This window comes from Oryx dammah, unplaced genomic scaffold (genome assembly GCF_014754425.2).
Source record: "Oryx dammah isolate SB20612 unplaced genomic scaffold, SCBI_Odam_1.1 HiC_scaffold_5, whole genome shotgun sequence".
NCBI lineage: Eukaryota > Metazoa > Chordata > Mammalia > Artiodactyla > Bovidae > Oryx > Oryx dammah.
Window position 1 is genome coordinate 58,337,389 of NW_024070189.1, and position 23,900 is coordinate 58,361,288.

General features: G+C 32.0%; 1 protein-coding gene across 6 annotated transcripts in view; it reads right to left on the bottom strand.

Annotated features, from left to right (window-relative positions):
• Nucleotides 1-23,900, bottom strand: part of LOC120863556 (ankyrin repeat and KH domain-containing protein 1) — a 115,194-nt gene that overhangs the window by 54,757 nt on the left and 36,537 nt on the right. For 3 of the 6 annotated variants that reach the window (XR_005721025.1, XM_040239889.1, XM_040239890.1), the window contains exons 3-11: nt 23,539-23,695; nt 22,668-22,815; nt 21,758-21,905; nt 19,973-20,206; nt 17,439-17,533; nt 13,626-13,863; nt 13,199-13,390; nt 11,419-11,528; nt 1,495-1,551 (exon numbers count right to left, since the gene is read on the bottom strand). Coding sequence is in view for 5 of the 6 variants with exons in the window: in XM_040239889.1 (XP_040095823.1) it covers nt 1,495-1,551; nt 11,419-11,528; nt 13,199-13,390; nt 13,626-13,863; nt 17,439-17,533; nt 19,973-20,206; nt 21,758-21,905; nt 22,668-22,815; nt 23,539-23,695 (1,379 nt within the window). In the remaining variant the exon portion in view is untranslated. Of the gene's footprint in view, nt 1-1,477; nt 1,552-11,418; nt 11,529-13,198; nt 13,391-13,625; nt 13,864-17,438; nt 17,534-19,972; nt 20,207-21,757; nt 21,906-22,667; nt 22,816-23,538; nt 23,696-23,900 lie in introns of those variants that run through there. The other 3 variants (XM_040239892.1, XM_040239891.1, XM_040239893.1) reach the window with 2 other exon arrangements.

A 23,900-nucleotide genomic window follows, 5' to 3' on the forward strand; every position in this document is an offset into this window, starting at 1 on the left:
GTTTTATACTATATATGTACTAAAGGATTCTTACATCTCCCTTAGCGAATATGCTCTTCCAACCCACTACTCTGTATATTAATCATTACCTTAGCAATTTGTTACTGATCAGATTCATATCCCTCAATAGAACTGAGATGGAGAAAGATTAAGAGGCACCATATTAGGGTTTGTATTTAGCTCAGTTTCTAAAAACAAGTAACAAAGACAAAAACCAAGTTCATTCATTTTGGATGGAGGAAGGATGATAATAAAGCAAAGATGAGAACAGAACTCAACAATGATGCAGAATAATTTACAGACTCTACAGTATAGACAGCAGAGTCTCTACAATACAGATAGCAGTTTTTCAAAGTATAGAATACAAAGGAGTTAATCAGAATCTCCTGGTATATCATCTAAAGTGCAGACTCCCCATTTCAGAGCTGCTGAATCTGAACCTCTAAAAGGAGGGCTGCAAACCTAATTTTTAAAATTATCCTCCAATAAATAATAATAATAAAAATCCCAAGTCTTAAGACTTACAGCTAGAGATAGATTTATAATCACATTTCGTTTAACAAATCCAGGGAGAAAGAAATAACTTCATGTGAACTAACACTCAGTTTTACATTCTTGACAGGAGCCAGTTACTATATAAACTGAGCAAAAGTTTACATTTTCACATAATATTTTGTGAAAGAAATTTATTTATTCTATTCCAAATAGAATGAATATATAACAACTTCTTGTTCCAAAAGCCAATAAAGGTGATCCTTAACAAGCATTATGATTAAAAGTGGCGTAATACTGAAAAATTTATTTTAGATGGCCTAAATTAATTGTGATGCAATCACAACTTACTCTTAATTTAAAAATTAAGTACTGCTCCTGAGTGTAAACAAATCTCCCTGAATTATAATGGATATTAAATTTGCTTGACTTTTAAAACCATTAGGGCAAAAATTCCACACATTTTTTTTTTCAAAAGAAAAGAAATGCTTGTTTATAAACAACAATTTCAGAATGAGGCTACATGAGAGGATATTAAGAAAATTTTAATTTTACAGAAATGGCATCAGCTAGTAAACGTGTCACTATTTTTTGTTGTTGTTGTTTGAGGATTATATAAAAAATAATCCACTGTATCACTCTAAATCTGAGTTTCAGACTTTTGTTGAACAAAGTTGAATACAAAGGGCTTTATGACTGAGGGGTAACTTTAACTCTCTCAATAAAGGAAAATGCAAAAGAACTATCTGAATAGGAAAAACTATTTTCACCTAAGAGGTTTTTTAGGAATACCACATAAATGAATACTAAGGAAGCAAACTACTAGTAACATAAATCTCTTTTTATTGGAACTTCATAATCTTTTTCAATCAAAGAGTATTTCCTTTGTCACCCAGCAGGGTCCTGGAACTTCTTGGCTGGAATACAGATATCCAGAGTTCTGGTTACCTACATCATCTATTCTTTATGTAGTAGCTTACAAGCATCAAAGGCCACCCTCACCTGATGCTTGGCCGGATCTATTCCCTCCAAAATAGTCTTCATGTCCTCCTGCTTGTCCTGTGAAAGGAAAAAGAAGAACTCACGGATCTAATTCCAAAAATGAAAATCACATTTGGCCATGAAGACCTTGTGACTGGTACTTCAGGTGCTGGGCTTTGTTAACTCAGAATCTTCAATTAAAAAGATTCCCATCTGTAGAGACCATAATCTCATGAACAGAGTATTATTTCTTTAAGAGCATGATAATATGGTCTCTACCAATATAATTTCAACATAAACCTTAACAAATGCAGACATAATTCCGCTAAATGTTTAGAACTCATGCCTTTGTCTCCAAATACAACTGAAACTACAGGGAAAAAAAAGAGCAGTATCTTAATATCTAACCAAGGGAAATAATTAAATTGAAAGATCTGTAAATATCAGAAACTGAGAGAAAAAGTAGAGAAAGTATTGTAAGATGATTAAACAGTTCTGTAGTACCTTCTCCTCCCATTATAAATGCAGTTAGTGCTCACACTTCAACTAAAACAGGAGACTTGAAAGAACCTGAGATATGGAATATCTGTATTTTCTCTAGATCTTAGACTCCAGATAGGAAGAAAGTTCTTGCAGATGAGACAGGAAGATAGCTGAAGAAACAGCAAGGAGCACTGCAATCACTGACCAGGGTCAACTATATCTCCAAATAAAAGAGATGTGGCCTAGAGAAATCTTCACTCTAAGTCACTCCTACCTCCTACCCTGGAAGATGTGCTTACCTAAGAAGGTGCATGCTCCTATGGCAAAGATTTAGTGAGAAAATATTATGAGACAACTATATGATATGAAGAAGTTGACTGTTAAAGCTCACTTGTTCTTCCTTTCTCATCCACATATGAGTTTCAACAAAACAAGTCCCATTCAAATATGAATAGATAAGCACAAAGTATCCAACACAGAACATATTAAGAAGTTCCTATAAAAATAGAAAGAAAATTTAAGCCAAATATCCCCTTATACTTTCAAAAAATTAAAGGGAACACAAATGCTTTAAATAGTGTAACAAAGTGATATAACAGCAAGAGGAAATTTAAAAGTGAGTTGGAAGAGCAGAAAAAACTAAGTAACGAGGAAACCATGAAAACCATATTAAAAGCAGCAACAACTTTACAGAAAAAATAGGGCCCTGATGGATGATCCCTATCAAGAAAGAATACAGAGGGAAGAAAAAAAGAAGTGAAAAGAATCAGACATAAAGATAATACAAATAAGGGAGATTCAATATATGGATAATAAATGTCCCAGGAGAAAAAAGAATAGAAAAAGAAGTGTTCAAGGTTGAACTAGAAGAAAACTGGAGAAGGATAAGGAGGAGAAAGAAAAGGAGAAAGGAAATAGGATGAACTAAAATCTTCAAATAGAAAGCATTCATGGTTTTCCAGGAAAAACTATTATAAAATAATACACACCAGGATACATCCTGGAGAAATCATAAAGGTTTAATATAATGAAAGAATCTTATGATAATCCAGGCAGAAAAGAAGTCGCTTACATACACTGGGGAATATTCTAGCAGGCTTTTGCAATATTTAGTACCAGAAGATAATAGAACACAGGGCTTAGAAGTTTGAGAGGGAAAAAAACAGTGATTCAATAATTCTATATATGGGTACATGGTGGGTCAATGGTAAAGAATCCGCCTGCCAATGCAGGAGACACACAAGACGCGAGTTTGAACCCTGGATTGGGAAGAGATTCCCTGGAGGAGGAAATGGCAACCCACTCTAGTATTCTTGCCTGGGAAATTCCATGGACAGAGGAGCCTGGTGGGCGATAGTCCATGGGGTCACAAAGAGTCAGACACAACTTAGTAACTGAGCACGCACGCACGCACATTCATTTATAAATACAACAAACAGTAGTCTTAAAAATGCAAACACCTGTAAACTCCTTTTTTTGGTGGAGGAGAGTAAACTCAAAACAAAATACTAATATCAGCCAGCCAAAACTTGAGTCAAGTTCAGGAAATCAGGAATTCAGAATCTATATAATATGAAAGACTAGTAAGGTAAACACTGAATCCACCTAAACATACAATTAAACAACTTTGAGAAATAGGGTCATAAAACAGAACATAAATGTAAAGTCATATCAATGTAAAAATAAAATAACTCATGAAAATTCTATGATGTAAGACACAATCTCCTCTTCAGAATGGAGTTAATAAATATTGTCTAAATATTAGATTTTTTAAAAATCAGTTTTTTAAAAAGAAAGTAACAAAATATTTCAAAATTTGCATTTGTACATGATGTCTGAATACTTCTCCAGGAAGTAACTTTATATCTGTGTTTTATATAGTTCACCAAAGCTTTGGGAGCAATTAGTGAGCAGCTAACGGGGCTACTTGGAACACTGTGATTTTTTAAGATAAAAGAAACATGGGGGCTATGATCAGAGATTAGAAAATTAAATTATAAAAAAAGAAAGGAAGGAAGCCAGAAGAAATCTAACTCATTTTAATGAGAATTAAGAATCTGGAGACCTCGATTGCTAATAGAAGTGTAGACTGGTTCAGCATTTTTGAACAATTTAGCAGCAGCTATCAAATTTCTAGATGTGGACCCTCTGATAACCAGCAATTTCACTTCAAGGAATTTATCCCTATAGATAAACTCACAAAAGTAGCAAAGATATATAAATGTGCATAACAATATTTGGTGTAGCACCATTTGTAATATTTAAAAATTATAATAACTCAAATGTTTATGAATAAATAAGTGGTTAATCAATTATACAGCACACAGGAAACCTGTGAAAAAGAGTGAGAAATCTTAGGGATTGATAGAAAAAATATTATATTAAAAAGAAAAAAGTTTCAGAACAGTATATGTGATAACAAATCTATTCATATAAAAAAGAGATACAGCTCACAAACACAGAATATATACATGCTTGGGTGTACAGAAATATCTAGAAAGACAGACAACATACTGCTTAAGTTAAAAAAAAAATCTTATGAAGGTTTCTATTTTGTAAGATTTAATATAGATAACAAACTGATCTTTCAAAATTTTTGTCTTTTAAGATAAGTCCATATCAAATCTTAATTTCCAGAAGTAAGAACCAGAGGGTGCCAATATATCCACATTCAAAACACCCAGTTTCCACTAGTTCAACTATTCTAGGAAAACCTCCCCCAAAGTTCATTTGGCTGGTAGAATACAGTCTAAGAAAAGCCAAAAGAGGTCAGAGAGCTTACTTTCTATGGTTAGGGAGGAAAATCAGTGACAAGCCACTACAATATATTCAAGGGGCCCAATTTACTCAGTGCAGAAGTGCTTCAATTTTTATTCCAATGTTAAAAATAATAAACCTTAAAAGCTATGATCAGCTCTACAGAGAAAATCAGTATAGTAAAAACCAAAATTCTATTTAAGTAAGGAATTATACAATGCACTAAGCATTAATTAGAGTATGTATTTCTTTCAATATGTGACTTTTCATCATATCTATATAAAATATCTCCAGAAGAATAGAAGGAAAGAACAACACTGATTGGCAATAGAGAGGAAAACTGGGTGCCCATGGGACACTTTAAAACTTTACGAATTTTGAAATGTATGTAAAGGCATTACCTATTTAAAAAATAAGAAAAACTACAACTCATTTGCACAGGACCAACTATTACTCAATATGACAAAGATGCAGAATTAGCAACACTGTATACCTACTACACTTCTTTAGGTTGGTTCTACATATTTTCTTTGATACTGCATCTACAGCAGATTATGAACATAAAGAAAGAAACCATGTCCTATCTTGTCCCTGGAAACACTTGTCTTCCACCCTTACTTTCAAGATGGTGAACATCTTGAAGCAAAACAGTATTTCTAAATTCCTAGCCACTGAATATTATCTGTGTATACTTGAAAGCCAAAGCTGAAAAAACAATCTTAAAGAAATTTTGAAAAGTTTGAAGCCACATAAGATGAGAAGAGGATGTAACAAAAGTTTATTCTGCTACCTAAAATAAAATTTAATTGAAGGAAAAGAATAAATTCTTAATTGAACAATTCCAAAGATAACTGGAGAGATTTTATTCTTAAGGAAACAATTTACTTAAAAATTCATGTCAAGGAAACTATTCCTACTTCTTTGACAGTATTTAAATAGGAAAAAATATTGATAGTAAAAAGATAGGGTGGAAGACATAATGATTTAGCATTATATTGCCAAATAGTCTTTACAGGGGTGGCCTTGCCAAGTTACTGTATTTTCTAGGGATTGGTAACTTTTATCTATTAAAATATTTTATAGTAAGCTAAATCTGCTAATTATTAACTATAAATACCATCCAAAATTAAGTCATTTAATACATTTAATATACACAAAGATTTCAAGAGATAGAATCATTTGTGTAACACATCACTGCTATTAATGATGAGTCACAACTAAAATTTCATTTTCTTCAAGAATCCCATGGCACTTTACACATTCTTGGGCTAAGCATTCATCTAGTCCATTCAATACCTCCAAACAAGTAGCTGCTTAACTTGTTCTCTAAAAAAACATAAAATTAGATTCCTTAACACACATCATTGAAGATCTTCTGGTCCAAACCCCTCATAAAAAAAAAGGAAAGGGGAGAAAAGAGGAAAAAAGGAAAAAAAAAGAAAAAGCCTAGGGAGTCTCAGTGATTTGCTAGCACATTCAGCAGAACCAAAGAAAGAATATTTACATGACTTAGGTAAAATAGTCCAGAAAATAATACTAGATTTCATTTTACAGATGAAATTATTGAGACAACTATTTACTTAAAGATCAGTGGTTTTATGGCTATAATGAAAACTTAGGTCTTGCCTAATGTTCAGAGCATCTCTAATGTAGACTTTTTTCTAAATAACCTAAGCGTAGCCTTTGTCACTCATTAGCCCACCATTCAGATATAGGATTACAGGGTGCTTTCTGCAGGTACTTCTACCTTTTAGTTGATTTATTTTCAAACAGCAAAGAAGGCCTATAACATGCTAAAATAGATCATAAAAAATCTTTATATGAACACAACTAGAATGTATTTACTTTCTCTAATATCTATATCAGTTGTTTATTATGGGAAATACTACTTGAGTTCCTCTTCTAAAATGAAAGGCCAAGGAGCTGGAGACAAGGAAGGAATACTAATTTATATATCACTCTCCCTTTCCAACCTTAGCTTTGTTGCGTGAAGGAAAATTCATGACAAGTATTTCTTTTTTGTTAACCAATGTATCAAAGTTTTAGTGTTGAAATTAACATGCCATGATGAAAGATTCCAGAAAGACTCCACCATTTTCACAAATGGTTTGAAAAACACAACCACCACCAAATCAATGTAACTCTTTACAGACTTCAACTTATAAGTAAGTACTGGGAATGTATTATACAATATGGTAAATATAATTCACACTGTATGTTATATATGAAAGCTGTTAAGAGAGCAAATCCTAATAGATCTTGTGACAAAAAATAATTTTTTTTTCTATTTCTTTAACTTTGTGTCTACATGAGATGGAGGAGGGCATGGCAACCGACTCTAGTATCCTAGCCTGAGAATCCCATGGACAGAGAAACCTGGTGTGCTATAGTCCATAGGGTCGCAAAGAGTTGGACACAACTGAAGTGACTTAGAACATACAGCATATGAGATGATATATGTTCAGTAATTTATTATGATAATCCCAAATTAAATTTATACAATGTTGTACGTCAAATGTATCTTAATAAACCTGGAATAAAAAATTTTTTTAAATAAAACACAATAAAACTCCTATATATATATAGATAAATATATATATATTAAAAATATATATATATATATATATCACTTAAAAACAGAAAAAACAGTGCTTACATGTTAACCAACACAGTGTTGCCACCTAAACATACTATCATTAGGGCCTTTGTAAACTCTGACTTGATGCAGTCATCTTTCATAGACATGGAGCAACTCTAACAATAAAATGGACATGGAAGCCAGGAAAACAAAGATTAACAAAGTAAGTCAAGATTAAAAGCAAGCAAGCCAAAAAAAGAGAAAGAAGCAGAGTAGTGTTTTACAATCCAAATTATACTCTTGAATAGTTCAAGCAAATTCTCCACCTTGAACATAAAAGTAATCGTGAACAGGGAGCTAAAGGACTGTGGTAAAAGAAATCAAGCCATGTAAGTGCTTTAGCTGAAGTAAGCTATCAAGATAGGAACAAGAATGAAACATTAAAACTCTGTCTTCTGGTCTAAAAACCCGTAAGGGACAAAGGCCTAGAGTAATAACTATACAGGACACCAGGACAGTGACTCAGAGACTATGGAACTGAATCAACTTCAGTTTTTGTTTTTCTAATACTGTAGATGTTGATTTTATTTTTACTTTTTATTTTTTGGCAGCACAGCTGTGGGATCTTAGTTCCCCAATCAGGAATGAAACCTGTCCGTGTATGTCCCCTGCAGCGGAAGCATGGTCTTAACCATAGGACTGCCAGGGAAGTCCCTCAACTTCAGTTTTGAAATGGTATTTATTGGTTATTTTTGGCCAAGTAATTGAGTAACAAATTTGTAAGGATTTGATAATATATTTCTTTTCAGAGAAACAAGATTGAATCAAAGGCAGGTGTCTTCTCTTTTTTAAAAAATTCCTTTTAGATTTTAAATATATTACAGAGTGCTAATGTTTTTTAATAAAAACTTTCTTACAATGGATTTACATCATATTATACTTGTCATTATTCTCAAACAAACAAATTTGGGCCCAATAAAAGATGCTGTGCTGAGAAAGTAAGCACATAAAGGAATACTATCTTTCAATTTACAATGATTTCCATTACAGAGGTAACAAGAGGTGCAAATAGCAGGAAGATATGGATTAGGTGATTTGTTCAAGGCTCTCTGCTTATTGAGTGGTTAAAATGATTCTGCATGCTAATAGGGAGAATTTTCAAAAAACTCTGCAATTAATGGACAGTTTTTATTTCATTTAATTTTTGATTTCTAAAAGGAACATTTTAAATGGCTTATTTAAGACTCCTAATATCATTCAAAGGTTTTTAATAATGGACTATTTACATTTATGTAATTATTACAAAGTTAGATAAGTTACATATCAATTCATAATCTTCTAAATATGATGGACATTCAGTGTTGTTTTTTTTTTACTAAAAATATCTATAAATACTTTTTCATTTTAAATATTTTTAAAACAAGAAAAAATCAAATCTCAAATAACTAAGATTCAAATGAGAACATGCACATAGTTTGAGGATCTACCTGAAAAGCTCAAGTATACGATCAGTTCTGGCTGAAGATTTTTTTTAAAGTATTAAATAAGAAACTGTCTAGATTTCCTTTAAAACTAAGTTCTAAAGTATACCTCCTACACAAGTAGAATGAAAAGCCTTAAAAACTCTTAGTTTCATCTCAGAAAACAATAAAAGGAATTCAAATTGTTGTATTACATTTTTATGAAACTATAATTAACATCCTGATTCTAGTACAGAATATTTTAAAGAATAAAAGACAACAGCTTTTAAGCTCCTTTAAAAAACATATAATAACAAAGCCTTGAATTGTGGCAAAAGTTAAGCTCTAAAAACCTAAGAAAACATGAGGTTAGTCCAGATTGTGTTTCAAAGACTGACTTGTGAGTTCTTATTTAAAACTGAAGGTAAAAATAATTACCCACAAAATGAAGATTCTCAATAAAAAAACTATTTACCTTAAAGAACTACCATACCTAGACATCGAGAACACATCTATGGGATCCAGAAATGTTAAACAACTCTACTCTATGCAATGGGAGTATAGGGTTTTTCCAATTCCAACCCACAGTCCTAAACAGACATTAGGAGACGACAGAAAAGAACAAAGGACAAGAAAGATGCTGCCTTTTTAGGTCCAGTTAGCAAGAATTATCAGTCATTTTTTCCTCAGGATTCAAGGACTGATGTGCCTGCACTTTTTGTTTTTCAGTAAGTCGTTCATTGCTCACCTCTGGCTTATAGTAAATCTGGAAATTATTTATAGGTTTAAAATATCAAACTAACTATACTTTTCCATACTTTCCACATTTTCTATAAAGAACAAAAATTGCTTTTTACAATCAGGAAAATAACATTAAAATATTTCAATTTTTCCCTAGACAGCAAAAGCAGGAAACAGGAATCTTTTTTTCAATGGAAAATTATATATGAAATAATTCAAAAGTAGAAAAAAGGAAAAAGTTATGTACATGAAATTATTAGATCTAATAATTTACAACAGTGAAATATAAAAAGTAAAAGTTCAATAATAAATGAATGATGATGGCTCATCAAACTTGATGGAATATTATGGACAAGTTACAAACACAGAGAATATGCAGCAATAAGCAAAAGATTATGATAGAACATACAGCTGGAAATTATAATTATAGTTACATATAAATATGAATACAAAGATGGTTTACAAAATAGAAAACAATTATGTTAGAATAACAGCATGAGCTCTGTACTTAAGATAAATATTTATCTAAGCCATTTTTTAATCTTATATTTTGAATGTAAAACAATATGACAAATGAAAATCTATCTGCTTGTTTAATGAAATTCTTCTAAGGAACTTTAATCACAAGCAACTGACCTAATTACAGAAGACTATAAGACATTTAAAAATATTTCATAACAAATTTTTTAAATCAGTAAGTTTTGCTATACTTTATACCGCATTTAACAGGTAATTTTTCTTTTTTCTATTTAATATTTTTAGAAGAACTAGCAAATAAGTTAAGGAAGTGACTTTGCTTTGGAAAAATGGAAGAACAATGAATTTTATAAGAATTCAGAGGATAAGAATATTAAATTTGCTTATAGTATCTAAGCTTTTATGCTCTATCCTATTTATTTCAAGTGATCAAATACTTCAATTCTTAATTTTTATAGATGACTGAAAACAGATTAAGATCTATTTAACATACCTGTTATAATTTTCAAACACAAAAATTAAACCTCTTAGAAATTCTAACTGGCAGAACCTCATTAATAAGAATGAATGCTAGTGTTATCATTACCATATTTAGTAGTAGTAGAAATCACGATAAACAAATAGCATAATTACACTATATTCTTATTTTAGTTAGTAATTATTTTCCACAATGTTCTGAGGGATTTTGGGAGGAACTGCTGTTACAAGAAATAGATTAAAAGATAATACTTAGAAAGTTTTCTCTATATGAGGGAAATTAGTAAAGTTGATTGTCTATAACATTTATAACTATGTGTGCCTCACATAGATTTTTAAGAAATAAATAAAGGAATTGTGGAAGAAACTCCAGAAAGCAGTTTAAAATACTCTCACAAAAAGCAAACATTTCAGCAAGAAGCATAAACCTTCTTCAAGAGGATATTATTTTACAATTTTCCATTGTTGTAAAGATTATTACACTTATGAACCTGCCATCTAATTTGAAACTTTAAAAAGCCAAAATAGAAGATATTAAAAGAATAGAAAAAGAATGAAATGCTCTAATAATGTTGTTAGGAAGATGACAGTAGTTTTATTTTAAATGTCTAACTAATTAGAAAAACATAAGAAAATCACTCAGTGATTTGAAAGGTTATTCTATTCTATAAACATATCATTGCATTCATATATCCATAGAGGGCAGTTTAAAAGGTTCAGGAATGTTAAATGGGACTGGGATGAGAGGAAGAAATAAATAAATGGCTTTACCTAGAAAAAAACAGTATGCCCTTTTAAAAATTATTTTCAAATACATTTAATAAATCCAACAACTAAGAACAAGTAGCCAGATTTTCAAGTTACTTTATATAAAGCATGCAAACTACTGATCTGCTTACTGGTGTTTTCTAAATGTTAAACATAAAGGAATTAACATTCATACAAAAATATATGAAATTAAAAATCTCTTACTAAATCAGCCCCTGCTTGAAGTAAAACATCTGCAACATCCGTGTGTCCATTTTCACAAGCGTAGGTTAAAGCCGTGTCTCCTGTTGCTGTTGTAGCATGAACATTAGCACCTGGCAAGCAAAAAAAATTACACATTTATTCTGTGAATTTTAAAATTATATAGATAATTTGATTTTATAAGTTGGTGAAACTCTTAAACTCTAAATGTGAAAACATCAGAATATATTTTAAGAATCCTAATTTTCCTTTAAAAATGCTTTGAAAAAACGCTTTTAGCCATAAAGAAATTATACCAAACAACTAAAGTCTGTCTATATATCCCCAGTAAGATATACTCTAAGAAATAAAAGAGATGCTAAAACAAAAAATACAAAAAAATCAGTTTTCAGAAATCATACTGGCAGTAGTTTTAGTTTCTTCTGAGACAATTTTATGAACACTTAAAGTGATTCTCAAGCCACGAGACAGTTTCATAAACTACCCACTTCAAATTAGCAAAAGTAGCTAAATGTGAGAATTAATGGTGACATGACAGAAAAGACAGTGTCAGGAGCTATAAGTTTGAATATTGGCCCTGTCACTTATTAGCTTGATTTGCTTAGAGAAGCTATGAAACATGATTGTACATTAGTTTCTGTATCTGTAAGATGTGTGTACTACTTCTTAATAGACCAGTGGCCAATGGTAATTAATAGACAGAACACATGAGCTGAGCAGAATGTCTGATATCCAGTGATTTCTTAGTTAACATTATTTATTCCTTTTTTTAAAAGTCCCTTAACAATACCATGACTACTTAGAGGGATGTGGGAAGAATGAAGACTGGTGAAGAAAGACTCTTGAATAGGACACAGACAATTATAGAAAATAATGAGAGAATAGTAACTGAATAATATACCTACATATACTATCTATAGCAAATAATAATTTTTGAACCAAGGAAGAGGTCAGCTTGTATGGTTGGTTTGTGCAATGGTTCAAAATCTAAACAATCATTCAAATCATTAATGATCTGGATTAATAAATTATTTTAATAATAATTCAAAGGAAAAATTGATGCTGGTTATAATCAAATTAACAGTGAAAGCCCAAAAAGGATCAACAAAGTTTTGCTAATATTTCATTTCCCTTTATACATTAATTTCCTTATACATCAAGTTTTAAACAATTTATTAGATGTGGATTAAAAAAAATCTATATTACTTTCAAAGGAAATATAAAGGCATACATCTGCCTGGATCAATTTTTTAATATATTCTTAACTTGCTCTATCAAGAAAACTATATGTAAAAACACTGATTTCTTACTACTGCTTCACAATATATAAAGCACAAATTATTTTATATAAAGACCAAATATTTCTGCCAAAAAAAATTTCCACTTTTTCATTCATTCTTTTTTTTTTGATAAGTAAGAAATGTCAAGAAATGACATTATCAAATGTTATAGAGGTTATCAAATTATAACCTCTATGTCATCCCTATATTCTCTTACTGAAAGACTATAGAAGGAGTTAATTTCTCCCCTTCAGAAACTACAAATCATTCAATGGAAAGAGAAGGTCAATGGGAAGTCTTACCATCACTAAGCAAACATTAACTACTTTATAAAACTTTTTTTTTTTTTAAGACATTTTTGGAGATTTAAAAGCCTAAGACGAGAGTTAAATTGTGGAGCTGTTTTTCAACCTTTGTAGAAATGAAAAAAATAGAGTTAATTGTTAAAGTTATGAGAGCAATATAAAATTCTTTCTCTAAAAGGCGTTTTTAAAGCCACATACCAGCAGCCAGTAAGTATTTAACCAACTCCAGGTGTCCCTCCTGAGAAGCCTCCATCAGAGGTGTGGAGCAGCCGAGTTCTATGTCAGCCCCTGCCTTAATCAGGAAGTCTGCAACTTCAGAAAAACCTCCACAGCAAGCCAACGTCAGAGCAGTTTCTTGGGTTTCTTCTGTCTGAGCATTTATATTTGCTCCTGGGGAAATCATAAAAATAGATAAAACTGTAGTTACAAAAGACTTACAATAAAGTGTTCTGATTTCTGATAATTATCTCTTATTTTTTCTGTTTCTGGTGTTCTACCCAGGGTGTTGAAAACTTATTTTATCATCAATGCAAACAATATCTTAGTTGTAATAAACTTCAGTGATACTGACACAAAAATTCAGAAGAAATTGATTTTTTTAATTAAAGAAGTAGAACTATTTTACCTTGTGCTAAGAGTAGCGCCACCATCTCTTCATGTCCCTCCCGAGCAGCTTCCATCAAAGGAGTATATCCTTCATCATTAACTTCTTCAAGATTTGCTCCCCTTTCAATAAGCAGAGCTGCCAATTCAACATGTCCTCCACAGGCAGCCAGAGTTAACGGCGACTCGAATGAATCTGCAGGCATATTCACTTGAGCACCACTATCCAAAAGCAAACGTGCTACCTCTACATGTCCATCCTGCAGATTTTCAGAAGTAAAACAAGAAGAAAGGAATTTTTGTCTTGATATTTTTTAAGTGGGAGAAGAAAAGCAACAGATTGTGGAAAGACAGGAGGGAAGAAAAGGAGAGGCAGCTTAGATGCATATGTATTATCATACCTATCTGAGAAGTTTTGAAATTTGTCTTATCAAAAAAGTCCATTAAAATTATTTTACCTTACTTTAGAGTAAGCCCAAAATTTTCCATAAGAATCAGACTTGGTACATACAGTTACAATTTCAAATAATTTTTAATTTCTACATTCTCTGAAGTTCAAAAAACTATTAAATCCATAGTCATCAGTAACTCAAAATAAAATAATTACTATTTATACTACAGCCAGGGTCAAATATAGCTATAGCCTCAAACTTAAGTGTCATGTTTAAGTGTAGAAATTGTGTTAGATCTATTTAAGAAACAAAGACTAAGAAAACATAACAACAAATTCTGTGAAGTCATTATCACTTGGGATTATATCACCAAGGTAAATCCCTGTGGACTGATACTATCTTATATTTTTTTCTCATCACTAGTTTGTTGTAATAAGGCAAAGAATTTTACAAAGATGAAAAAATTACTCACTTGTAAATAATTTTACCATGAGCCTATCTGCATAGATAGGCAATTAACAAAATATTCTCATGGAGGTATCCATTCTACCCCTTTATCATCATAAATACATTTCTTTAGTTTCAAATTCTTTGCTTCAAAATTTTATGGGTCTTAACTCCTGTGGCAAATAAAGATAGAGCTGGTATGTTGTTCTTTATTTTTAAAAAATGACCCAAATATTGCTAATGAAAAGTAAACAGAGTAGAAAAATAAGGTTTTATAAGGTTGGAAAACTCTTCTACTGAAGAACTAATGAAAGAAACCTTAAATATTAGGTTTCAGTGTCTATCTAGAGTTTTATTACACTTAACTGAATAAGTTAGTTTTAATCACTTTAGCTTTAATATGAACAAATACTTCACATTAAAATAAAACACATTTTTACCAAATTCCTATATTGAGTTATTTAGTATCTGAAATATATACCTAATTTTAAAGAAAATAAGGGTTTATAAGTGTCCACAAATCAGGGAACTACTATTGCACCCAGTTTCTTTAGGTTCCCAAGAAACTGTTTTGTATGAATTTAATTTTTGAAGATTCTTTGTATATTCTGCTAACATATCTAGAGTACAGACCTTAACAGAGAAATTGTGCTAAGAACTTTTTAAATATTAATGAACAGTATTATTTCTAACAAAGGAAAAAAGAATATGAAAATAAAATTTTAAAAGAATCACCCACTTTAAACAAAAAAAATTTGACCATATTTAACTGTACAGTTCACCAGCACTAAATACATTCACATTGTTATGCAACTGTCATCATCATCTCCCAAATTTTTCAATTTCCTAAAATGAAATTCTGTCCCCATTAAACACTAAGTCCTCATTCCTCCTCCAACCTCCCCCAGGCCCCTGGGCACCTAACAATGTACTAGGAACAATCAACTCTTAGGCTTCCTTGATGGCTCAGTGGTAAAGAATCCACCTGCCAAAGCAGCAGACATGGGTTTGATCCCTAGTCTGGGAAGATCCCACATGCCACAGAGCAACTAAGCCCGTGTGCCACAACTACTGAGCTTGTGCTCTAGAGCCGAGGAGCCACAAGTACTGAAGCCAGCATGCCCTAGAGCCCATGTTCTGCAACAAGAGAAGCCACGACAATGAGAAGCCCATGCACTGCAACTACAGAGTAGCTCCTGCTCGCCTCAACTAGAGAAAAAGCCCGTGCAGTGCTGAAGATCCAGAGCAACCAAAAATAAATAAATAAATAATATATCATTATTAATTTTTTTTTTAATTCTAAGAATTCAGTCTTAGCCATTGAGCAGTAGCTGGGATTGGCCTTACCCTCCTATCATAAACTATAAAAATTGGGACAAAACTACTAGAGGCATTGGACAGCAACCAAGCTAGGGTTAGAGTTATAATCACTGAAAGAAGGAAGCATATGAGATAAGTGCTACATTCACTCTAACTTTTTCTCTTTAGGCATCTTCCAAACCATGGCCCAAGGAAATAAAGCCTAAACAAAGAGAGAACATCTTTAGGACCAAAGAGTTAAGGACCTAGGAGTAAAAGTGATGCTGAAATCAAGCCTCAATAGGATCAGGGTGATTCACTGGTAATTTAAGTACCTGATAGAACAGAATTTAATAGTCTTAAAAGAAGGACAGGATAATCCAGAGCCTTGAAAAGGGATCATCTACAGCATATGACTTACAATAGAAAACAATTAGACATATCAAGAAGCAAGAAAAGGTGATTGACCTCAAGACATAAAATAATAAACAGTGACCCAGGATTGAATCAGATATACAAGATAAAAGAACTTCAAAACAACTACTATACTACCTGTGTGCAGCAATGAATACTCAGCACAGCCAAAAATAAATAATTTTAAAAGAATAGAAAAACAGAGAAAAATCAGTGAAACCAAAAATTGAAGGTTCATCATTAAGTTCATATGCAATCTAAAGGAAGCCTGAATAACCAAAACCAACTTGAAAAAGAAAAACAAAGCTGGAGGACTCATACTTCCTGATGTCAAAACTTAAACAAAGCTACAATAATTACAACTTTGTGGTTCTGACTTAAAGACAAACATACAGGCCAATGAAACAGAATAGAGAGACTGCCTTGCGTGTATAGTCAAATAATTTTTGATAAGAATGTCAAGATGATTCAAATGGGAAAAGTCAGTCTTTCTAACTTTGATGCTGGGAAAACAAGATAGTCACATGCCTAAGCATGAAATTTAACACTTAACCTAATATCATATATAAATTTACTCAAAATGGATTAAAAACCTAAATAAAAGAACTAAAACTATAAAACTTTTAGAAGAAAACATAGGACTAATGCTTCATGAAACTGGATTTGGCAATGACTTCTTGGATATGGTATCAAAGGAATAAGAAACAACAACAAAAATAGATGAAATGGACTTTTGAAAAACCAACAGAAGCACAACTTTTGTGCACAGAAGGACACTATGAACAGAGTAAAAGGGCAGTCCATGAAATGAGAGAAAATACTTATCATATATCTGATAAGGAATTAAGATCCAGACAATATAAAGAACTTCTAATATTCATCAACAAAAAACAAGCTAATTCAAGAATGGGCAAAGGATCTGAATAGACGTTTCTCTAGAAGCTATACTGCTGTAGAAAACAGTATGGTGGTGGTAATCCTCTTAATTAGATTTATGATATGTGTATTTTACTATGATGAAAAAGCTGGAAAGAAAATAAAAGTACATGAGTGTGCTGGAAATAACATAGCTAAGCCTGCCTTTCATATGATTTCCTACATCAATAGATTTACTATGAAAAGCTAAACACTGCACACATCCCCTTCAGTCTCTAATAACGTACAAAATTTTCAGATTCCTCACCATCTCATAATAATTTTTCCAAAAACTAGTAATAATTCTTAAAGCTTAAATACATATGACTCTTTCGTCCCATATCATCTCAAGTGCAATTTAAAATTACCATGCAAGCCTCCATTAAGGCAGTGTGCATCTCATCTGTTTTGTGCTCTTGATCTGCACCAGCATCAAGCAGAAAGCGAACCATGTCCAAATGGCCTTAAAAAAAGAAGAAAACAAATTTTAAAACTATATTTCTCAAGAACTATCAATTTAATATATAAGTATTAAAATGGGAAATATTTTTCTTTCAGATGTCTATACAAAAATTTATAAGATAACTTATTTTGCATTCAATAAATCAACAACAATTCTACAAAGCCAATCCAAAATAGTAAGCAGGCTCTCATCAAGGTCTTATCTAGGTTTTAAAGATCAAATTAGTCCAAAGCACATTAATTCAAGCTAGGTAAGGCAATAAAATGGTAATACTTATACTTTGATTTAATCTATATAAACTATAAATCAAAACACTGAAATAAAACAGAATGCCAAGTAAAGTATATTTGGATCATATTTTTCAGAAAAAAAGCCTTAAAATAATAACCATAAACTCACTGTGGCAATGGGCAGGCACAGAAAACTCCATTTAAAATAATTTCAACCTTCTTGACACATTTAGTATATAAAAAGCCTTAATAGTCAATAAGAAAAAGACAAACACTCCAGTAGAAAAATGGATGAAGGACATGAAATGGCAATTCAAAAAAAAGAAATGAAAATGAATATTAAACTGATGAAAAACATATTAAACCTTCCTACTAAACAAATGCAAATTAAAATGAGACACCATTTTTTACTATCAAAATGGCAAACATTAAAAAGAATGATAATACCCAGTGTTGGTGAGGGTGTAGGGTGGGGTAAAGGGCACTCTCAAACACTGCTGGTGGGAGTGTAAATTGGTTCAACCTTTCTAGAAGGCAATTTGGCAATATGTATCAAAAGCCTTAAAAATGTCCATACCCTTTGACCCAGCAATTCCACTTCCAGGAATTTATCCTAAGGAAATAATCAGAGATTAGGCAAAGATGTCTGCACAAGGATGTTATCACAGTGTTTTTAATAATAGTGAAAAACTGGGAACAATTCAAGTGTCCAACAATAGGCAGTTATGGTGCATCCATTTGATGTATTTGGCAGAGATTGCTAATTCCCTACCCAATATCCATTCTTTCATTTTCATCCTGATTTCATCTCAGTGGCAACATGCCTGACTAAAAGACTACATTTTCCAGCCTCTCTTGCTGCTTGTGTAGCCAATGAGATGTAGGAGGGACTTACAAGGCAGAACTTCCAGGAAGATTCCTTAAAGATAGCTTACTAAGTTGGAGGGCATTCCTCATTTTGCCCTTATCCCCTGCATCCTTCCTAGAATATGGATTGCTGGAGCCCTAGCTACCATCTTTGAGCATAGGTAATAGGTAACCTTGAAAATAGAAACCACATACTAGGATGGTGGAGCAGAAAACCAGAATGCTGATATCTTAATAAAAACGGAACTGCCTTTTTAGTTCTAGATAGCCTATTTTTGTAACTTAAAAAAATTTTTTTTAATCCACACCACTTGCAGGATCCTAGCTCTCCCACCAGGGATCGAACTTGGCACTCGGCAGTGAAAGCATGGAGTCCTAACCACTGGACTGTCAGAGAATTCCCGGAATTGTTTTATATAAATGAAAATAACTTTCTCTTTTGTTCAAATCATTTAGGTCGAAAGCAGCCAAATCTACTCCTAATTAAAATAGTGAAATACCATGTGAATATCAAAAGTTGTACTACAAAAATACTTGAGATGGGAAAGTGTTCGTGATGTCTTGCTAAATAAAATAAGCAGACTATAAAATAGTGTTAGAGTATGACCATTTAGTTTTTAAAATGTATATATACATTTTGACCTGTAGACAATGTGGAGGGTTAGGGTATAGCCAAAAATCGACATCACAGTTGGCCCTCTGTATCCATGGTTCCATATCCGAGGATTCAACCAGCTTTGAACTGTTTAGTACTACAGTACATATTTATTGAAAAAAATCCATATGTAAGTGAACCTCTGCAATTCAAACCCATGTTGTAAGAGTCAAGTGTGTATACATTTGTTTATAAATATACCTAAAAAACACACTGGAAGTAACTACACTAAAATATTGTTTATATGCTTTTTAAATATTTAGATGGTAACATTATATGTCATTGTAAAATTTCTTTACGTTATTCTGTTTTTTGGGATTTATATATCATGTGACTATTATTATTTGAGTGTGTATTATTTTTGAAATAAAGATTGGAAAAATCATATAAAACAAAAGTTATTAAAGAATGGAAATCCTCTAAGTCTGTGCTAAGAATTCTGGTTGACTTTACAGCTAGTTGAGTAAATTTTGAATTAAAATAATAAGAAAACATATACTATGAAACTATACTATAGGAAATACAGGCTAAAATGGACTTTCTATATAATGTCTTAGAAGCTAGATAATTTTATAGCACAGGGAAAGTATAAACAATAAAAATTTAACTCATACACAGTATCCAAATATTTAAATATTCAAAGTTACTATAAAAAACTCTATAAACATATATACATTTATAGAGTACCTTTGTAGCATGCAAGTGTAAGAGCACTTTCTTTGAATTCATTAGAATGAGTGTTGATGCCTGCCCCATGATCTAGAAGAACTCTTGCAACTTCCACATGACCTGCACTGGCTGCTTCCATTAAGGGGGTGTGTCCATTTTCATTATGATCTTCTATATTTGCGCCTTCATTAAGGAGCACTTTCACAATATCAACAAATCCTCCAGCACAGGCATAAGTTAATGCAGTGTTGCCTAACAAAAAGAAATTAAAAATTATGATAAAATTGATACAATTCCTATTATACTACTGCTCTAGTTCTATTACTTCAGTTACCTTACATAAACCACTAGAATTTTTATCTCAAGTTTTTCATTGTGTTGTTTAGAAGCATCATCTGAATTTTATCACTAATTAAAAGGTTTATTATAAATAGGCCAATTTACCTCTCTTCATATTTCCTTAGCTTGTAAAATAAGATTGTCATCTTGAAAAATTACTTCAATATATTTTAAAATAAAATATTCTAATACATCACTCAAAGTATTGCTTTTTCTTACAACACTATACAACTTAAAAACACTTAACATTTTCTATTACTTCCTTTATCTTTATAGATTTATTCATAAGACAACTCATTGTTCTACATACATTTTCTTTCTGAAATATATGTTTAGCCTACATTTATGAGACCCAAGGAGACAAAAATAAATCTCCCTCAGCTTAACTCCGTCAAAATAAAAATTTATTTAAAAGGTCATTAGTCTTTGATCTGCCACTTATTTCTTTCTTGATTTGTTTTGAGGACTTCTATTATTAAAGGGAGTAGGGAAATGGTTTAACTACCCAATAGTATGACACTGAAGAACACTGTTTTAAAGGTTCAGCGAGAAAACTATCATTTCAAAGCCAAAGTTGTTCAGAATTCAACTGTTTTAACAGTCTCAGACATTAAGGATATTAATTTTACTACAACTATGGCAAAGTGGTCAGCAAAGTGACCTACAATCCCTTCTAAGAAGTCCTGGTCATTTAAAAATAAATTAGGTTGCATTGGAGAAGGAAGTGGCAACCCACTCCAGTGTTCTTGCCTGGAGAATCCCAGGGACTGGGGAGCCTGGTGGGCTGCCGTATATGGGGTCGCACAGAGTCGGACATGACTGAAGTGACTTAGCAGCAGCAGCAGCAAGTTGCATTTAACATTTATTTAAGTATGCTAACATATACTCAAATGTCACTTAATGGAACACTGATATGCTTTCATTATTGAAACTGTTTTTTAAACCATGTGCTTGCTTGAGATTTAGGAATCTCATTACTAAATGCATATTTACTGTAACTCAAGACATATGACCAAGAGTTATAAAGAACCTTACTAGAGTAGCTTTCATGTTGCCAGGAAAATACCTTATTAGTAAATGCATTCTGTACACTTGACATAAAAACTCTATAAGGTTTTGACTCTCAGGTTAATATATACAAGGTAGTTGGTATTTAAATGAGACAAAGAATTGTGAAAGATACAGTTCACAAATTTGCCTTTAAACATTATATATCATTGTGGCAAAGAAATTGTCCCCAGAAGAAAAACTGTCAATCCTGATCAAACAGAATATAAGAGTATTTCAAAGACTTCCGAAGATAACAAATTAATCTATATTTTACTCAGAGATTCTAAACAATGGCTACGATTTTTCTGTATATTTACATCCAACTATCCCTAGGAATCAAATTTTTTCTCTCTCAGGTTATAGTTATTCATATCAATTTATTTTCCTCAAATGAACACATCACTTTCGACATACCTGTTGCAGACTGTGAGTTGACATCTGCATCATGAAGAAGTAACAATTTCACAATATCTAAATAACCTCCACTGGATGCTGCCATTAGGGGAGTTATATCTCCTTTATTCCCTCTGTCTTCAACATTAGCATGCATAGCAAGCAATACCTTTAAAACACATAGGCACACGGAGAGAAAATGTCAATTCTTACAATTAATAGTACTCTAGGTAATATACTGAATCTGGGAAGGTACTCTTAGAATAGAGACAAGTAAAAATAAAAATAATCACCTTTGAGGAAAATATGCTAGTGTTCACTGCTCAAAACACTGGTTAGACTTTATATTTTACAATACCATTACATATTATCTTTAAGTAAAATAGGTAATCATATTACCATCCAATTATAAAATTTAACTGCTACTGTCAAAAAAATTGTATTATGCTTAGGATTATCTAGCAAGGTAACAGCAAACCTAGTCACAAGACATAAACTAACTGGTAAACACATGGCCATTTCCCAATATTGCTCTAACAGAAAGAAAAAAAAAAAAAAACTAAAAAGAATTGGGATAATCCAGATGGAATGAAAGTAAATCAACATTTTTCATTATAATTGTATATTATTTCTAATGGCAAGTTTAAAATTTACTATTATTAATATTATCTCTCTGTGGTTTATTTTCCTTTCCTTTTTTACCCTATGTGTCTCTCATTCATTAGGACTGTTTTTGAAAGTGGCAGAAAAAATGGACCATGCCAAGTTGCATGCACAGAAAACAAAAATTAATTATGTATCAGTTTCTATTTAGCCTACTGCCAAAAAGGAAAGACCTTAGTCTCTAATAATGATTTTTTATTAATGATAAAAATAAATAAAACATCAAAATCTTCCACAATTCTGATCACTAAAGATTACTTCTGCTTACTTGTGCTAATTCATAATACCCAGCTGAACAAGCCAAACACAGCAGGCTTTCTCCTTCTTCAGTATGTTCATTTACACTTCTGCCTTCATCTAGCAGTTTACGAACAGCATTCACATCCCCATCAGAACAAGCTTCTGCCAGACTGCGACTGAAAACAAACCAACACAGAAAAACTCAAGGTCCTATGATAATAAGTTGTATTAAATATATACAGTTAGTCATACAAAGAAAAATGCTGATATTGTAAGAAAAAAGTTATTTGAACACTTATTTGCATACTAATTTTTCATGTATGTGGACCAAGCCAGAAAGCAATAAGTAAATGTGAAAACAGCTGTTATTTTTATCTTTCAAAATGTCCTAACATATTGTCATGTCATATTAAGTTTTAAATAAACTGTATAAAGCATTAGATGCACAAGTTTTTAAACTAATGATTCCCAAAGACATATTTATTTTAAATTTAAAATTTTACTCGGTAATAGTGAGGTGAGTAGAGGTAATAAAAGATGAAAATCTGAATAAAATTTTTATTGCAGAATGACTAACAAAATCTGTGAGTCTCTAACTTTAACGTGCATACAAACATCCCATGTTTCTTGTTAAAATGTAGATTCTGATTCAGTAGATCCAAGTGGGGTCTGAAATTCTACATTTCTAATAAGTTCTCAGGTTATGCTGATGCTGCTAGTTCCAAGCACCATATTTGAGTAGCAAGGACCTAGATTACTGCATTAGCAATCCATTTCATTTATTATTACTCAGGCGGTCAGTTTAGAGTTTCAACTATAACCTTTGGAGTAAGTAACTTCGTTAGAAATGACACTCAGATACAGAATTGAATACTCAGCAGAAGTCATTAAACACATACGTGTCAACTTGTCCTGCATTGTGACTGTTTTCCGCCCTCATCCGTGTCAGTGCAGCGGCAGCTTCATCCAGTGCACAACTTACTGAGGATGTCAGTCTTCGGAGTACTTCAGGATCTGCAAAGGCTTTACCATCAGCAGTTGACAATTTGCCAATTCCTTCAGTGTGCATCAATTAGATGGTGCAGGGAAAGAAGAAGCATAAATGTATAAATTGTAATTACATTTCTAAACACTATTATCTAGGGCAAAATGCATGTGTAGGGCTGACAATTTCAATTTTGCCACTAATGTCAAAAGGCCATTCATAACTACCTATGTTTTAGTCTTTTCATCTTTACAATTCACATAACACTAATTTGTC